Source organism: Nestor notabilis, unplaced genomic scaffold (genome assembly GCF_000696875.1).
Source record: "Nestor notabilis isolate BGI_N333 unplaced genomic scaffold, ASM69687v1 scaffold8790, whole genome shotgun sequence".
NCBI classification, from domain to species: domain Eukaryota; kingdom Metazoa; phylum Chordata; class Aves; order Psittaciformes; family Psittacidae; genus Nestor; species Nestor notabilis.
In genome coordinates, this window is record NW_009912494.1 from 192,332 (window position 1) to 196,668 (window position 4,337).

The window sequence follows — 4,337 nt, forward strand, 5'->3', positions numbered from 1 at the left end:
TGTGGTTTCAGCTGAAGCATCGCCCTCAGGTTTGGTAGCTGCCAGGCCCCCTCCTCTAGCTCAGTCTGCAGCTAGGGCCAGCACCGAGCACCCTGTTAATAATCCTGGGGTGTGCAAGGGGACAGGGGTGTCACCAGCTTGGAGCAGGGGGGCATCGGCTCCCACATCATGCTTTCTCCGTTCTGTCTTCTTGCAGGAGTACCTGGATGTTTTGGGCAGACCCATGGTCCTGGCAGGGAACCGAGCCAAGCAGGTTCAGTGGACCAATGTCTACCAGGATGCCCTGGTAAGGATCCCCCATCCCTGGGGTGCAGGTGGGGCCCCCCAGCCCCATGGGTCACCCTTCTGTGCTTGTGTAGGGGCTGGGCCTGGTGGTGACAGGCACGCTGCCGGTATTCAATCTGACGGAGGACAGCAGTGACAGGAAGGTAGGGGACTCTGGCTGCCACCAACCTAGCTGCACTGGGATCCCCACTGTGGGTTGTGGGAAGGGTCCCCTGACACTGGGTGCATGGCTGGGGGGCACTGGCACCCCTGGTGTGCTGCCTGCCCTGCTCCCCCTCCCTGGGGTGGTACCAGGGTGGCTGCCATCCCACTAGCTCTCCCGTTCAGTGGGGACAGCTGGCAGTTGCAATTCCCTGGGGGATGCAGTGTCCCTTGGAGGGCTGCTGGGGGGCTGGCACATCCCACCCTGTGCCCCTGCAGTGTCTGGATCTCACCGCATGTCCCCAGAGGGAGAAGAGGCCCATCCTCCAGTTTCCCCATCCCTGTGCTGGTGGTGGCAGGTGACAGCCCTGCTCCCACCCACCTCCCTCCCTGTGCCTCCTTCCAGAACCAGCTCATCCTGGGCGTGATGGGGATCGACGTGGCTCTCAATGACATCAAGAGGCTGACGCCACGATACAACGTGCGTGGGGTCCCTTCCCCTCCATCCTTGCCCTGCGCTGCCCAAGCTTGATGTGGGAACCCTCTGCAGGGAGCCACAGGCTGCACCCCACAGCACCCCATAGCATTTCCAGCAGCACTGGTGGTAATGGGGTACAGATTGCAGGCAGGACTGGGGCAGGCAGACAGGGATCATAGCTGGATGATGCTCTGGGAACCAGAGCAGAGCCAAAACCCTTGCAGGGTCAGCAGGGAATAAACCTTGCCAGCCTGGGGAAAGGGGCAGCAGGCAAAATCCAGAGCTGGGGTGAGAGATGCTATTGTCTGAGAATAGAAATAGACAGAAAAGGCTGAGCCCCGGGGGGTGGCGTGGGGCGAGCTCTGCCTGCAGAGGTGAGGGTGATCACACCGGCACAGCATGGCAGGCTGCAGAGCTGCCTGGCCAGCCTCATCCCTCCTCCTGTCCTCTCGCAGCTGGGGGCAAACGGTTACGTCTTCGCCATCGACCTGAACGGCTACGTCCTGCTGCACCCCAACCTGCAGCCCCAGGTGAGGAGGGGCCCGGCAGCGGGGGTTAGCCAGGTCCTGTGTGGTAATGTGGCTTCCCAGGGTCGTTGGGAGCTAACTGTGGGAGCTGTGATGAGTTTGTCTGGATGCAGCAGTGGCTGCGGGATCCCTGAGCCCTTCCCTGGCTCTCCCTTTCTGCCTGCAGATCATCAATTTCCGTGAGCCGGTGACGCTGGACTTCCTGGATGCTGAGCTGGAGGATGAGAACAAGGAGGAGGTGGGCAGACCCAGACCCAGGGGTAGCTTTTGGGGTACATGCTGCCCCCAGTCTGCAGTTGCAAAGGGCACTCAGCCCCCCCAGCCTGCCCTGGGGAGCACCTCATCCTAAGGGTCCTGGCACATCTCCTGTGGGATCATGGCAGGGATGGGAGCTGGGTCACTGTCCCCTGGGTGTGAGCATGATGAACCCCCTGACCCAGGCTACTTGCCCTCAGCTCTGCACCACATGGGTCCGCAGTGCCACCCCACTGGGGGTAGGTGCCTGCAGGCACATGGCTGGGCTCTGTGGCCCTCAGTTGCCTCTTCCCTCTGTTATGCCCCAGATCCGGAGAAGCATGATTGATGGGAATGACGGGCAGAGGTTCATCAAGACCCTCATCAAGTCTCTGGATGAGGTAATGCTGCAGGGGAAGGGGGTCATGGCCAAAACTACCACTGTGCTGAGTACCAGCCCTGGCAGCACCGGGCTGGGAGCCGGGGTTCCATGTCACTGCACCAGCCGTGTCCTGACACCACAGAGGCCTGACTGGCTCCCTCTGACCCACAGCAATACATTGACGAGGTGTTCAGGACCTACACGTGGGCCCCCATCAAGAGCACCAACTACAGGTGAGTGGCACTGGTGGCACAACCACGCTCACCTGGCATCAGCCAGACCCACACCAGCACAGTGCTGCGGTCCTGTGCAGCCAAGGGCTTGTGCAGGTCTTTGCCAGCTGTGCGGTGGGTGCACCCACCCTGCAGCACAGGCAGCAAAGCTCCCCTCTGCGTTTATCACCCAGATTGCACCAGCAGATGTGTAAAAAAAGACTGGCATCATGTCCATGTTGTCCAGTTCATGCTGTCTTCGTCCTGTGAAGAGCCATGTGGTCCCCCTGCCACCCAGGGTACCCTCCTCCTCCTCACCACCCAGCTCAGGAGGGGCTGGCGAGGGTCACAGCCACCTCCCAACACTGCCAGGTGTCCATGGCACAGCCCTGATCCTGTTCCCCCACCGTGGCACCCCTATGGAACCAAGCAGCACTGTTGAGGAGGGGACAGTGACATGGGTGACACAGCTGTGGCCTGGGCTGTGGGTTGATCTGTAGGGTGGAAGGTGCTGCTGGGGGTCCTGTGATCCCACAGCTCCACACCATAGCAGGGATGTTCCTGGGAGTTCCCTGAGACACCATCAGCACAGGGTGCCACCAGCATTGAACAGAAAAAAGTCACCACCCTCCTCTTGCTACCTGTCATTTGGGGTGCCACCACCCCATAAAAATTGCTGTGGCGCTCAGTCCATGCTGCCAGGCGCAGACAGGACTGGCTGGAGGGGTGGTCTGGGGTCCCGGTGGCTCAGGTGCAGGTGCGACATCCAGTGGGGGTCAGGAATGTGGCCTCACCCACCGGTGCTCACTTATCCTGGGCAGCACCTGGCACAAATACCATCACCAAAGGCCACTGGCTGCTGCAGCGGGCACCCAGGAGCCCAGCTCCCTCCAACAGTGTCCCACGGGTTCATAAGCCCAGCGTCATCTCCTGCCATATGCTTTCCCACCCCATCCTGCACCCTGCGTGCCAGACTCCTGGCTAGTGGATCCCTCTCCTTCCTGGCTGACCCATAGCTGGTGCCTATGTAATGGTTGTCTTTGGTCTCTCCTCTCTGGGAAGGTTTTGTTCCTTCTTTTCAAGGGCTGTGTCTCTTCACACCTTCCTCTGTTACAGGGATATCATGTCCCTCTTCCATGTGCATCGCACTTGGTTCCCAGGCAGGTGCCTCCTTCCATCTAAGCCCTCTCTGGACAGGCTTGTCACCTCCTGTGTGCAGGAGTGCACCTGGGATAGCCTTGGATGCCCCCAGGATAGCTCTAGGTTCTGTGGAGATGGCCCCGAGTGCCCTGGGGACAACCCTCGTGACTCTGGGTGCTCTGGAGACAAACCTGGATGTCCCAGGATGGCAGTAGGTGTGCTGGGGATGACCCTGGGTGCTACCAGCATGGCCCAGCATGCTCCAAGGGTGACCCTGGGTGCCCTAGGATTACTCTAGATGCTCTGTGGATGGCCCTGGGTTCTCTGAGGACAACTCTGGCTGCCACGAGGATAACCATGGATGCTCTGGGGATGACCGTGTTTGCCCCAGGATGACTTTGGGTGCCTTAGAGACAACCCTGGGTACCCCAGGACAGCGCTGGGTGCAGTGGGCTGTGCAGGAGGCCAGCAGGGCTGCTGCCTGCCACCAGCCAAGGGGTGCCAGGCAGGGGCTGGCCTGGGGCTCTGGGTGGGGGTAAAGCCTTACACCGCCTGTCTGCTCTCCCCCTCCACAGCCTGGGGCTGGTTCTGCCTCCCTACAGCACCTACTACATCCAGGCCAACCTCAGTGACCAGATCCTGCAAGTGAAGTGTAAGTAGCCTCTGGCTCTCCCTGCCGCCCTCTCGCACTCCCGCTCACCCCCAAGCCAGCCCGCGGCTGCCGGGGGGAGGAACACAAAGAAAAAGAGATAGGGATCACTGTGAGAGGCAAAACAGAAAGTAAAAGTAAGGCGTGAGTAGAGTTGGATGCACGGAGGGAAAGCGAGCTGCCTGCCTGGGCCGCGCCGGGGCACCAGGGTTTGGGCTTTATGGTTTGCACCCCAAAACCTGAGCCCCGGGATGCAGGCAGGCGCTGCCCAGTACAGGCAGGGGCTGCA

At 60.8% G+C, this 4,337-nt stretch overlaps 1 protein-coding gene across 1 annotated transcript in view; it reads left to right on the forward strand.

Annotated features, from left to right (window-relative positions):
- The window catches only part of CACNA2D2 (calcium channel, voltage-dependent, alpha 2/delta subunit 2), a gene marked incomplete at its 3' end in the record, with an annotated part of 173,142 nt that extends 169,091 nt beyond the window's left edge, over nt 1-4,051 (forward strand). Inside the window, 8 exon segments of the mRNA XM_010019736.1 lie at nt 197-286; nt 360-428; nt 833-907; nt 1,360-1,434; nt 1,598-1,669; nt 1,995-2,066; nt 2,219-2,280; nt 3,975-4,051. Of these exon segments, the coding sequence (XP_010018038.1) occupies nt 197-286; nt 360-428; nt 833-907; nt 1,360-1,434; nt 1,598-1,669; nt 1,995-2,066; nt 2,219-2,280; nt 3,975-4,051 (592 nt within the window).
- Nucleotides 4,052-4,337: the final 286 nt, after the last annotated feature.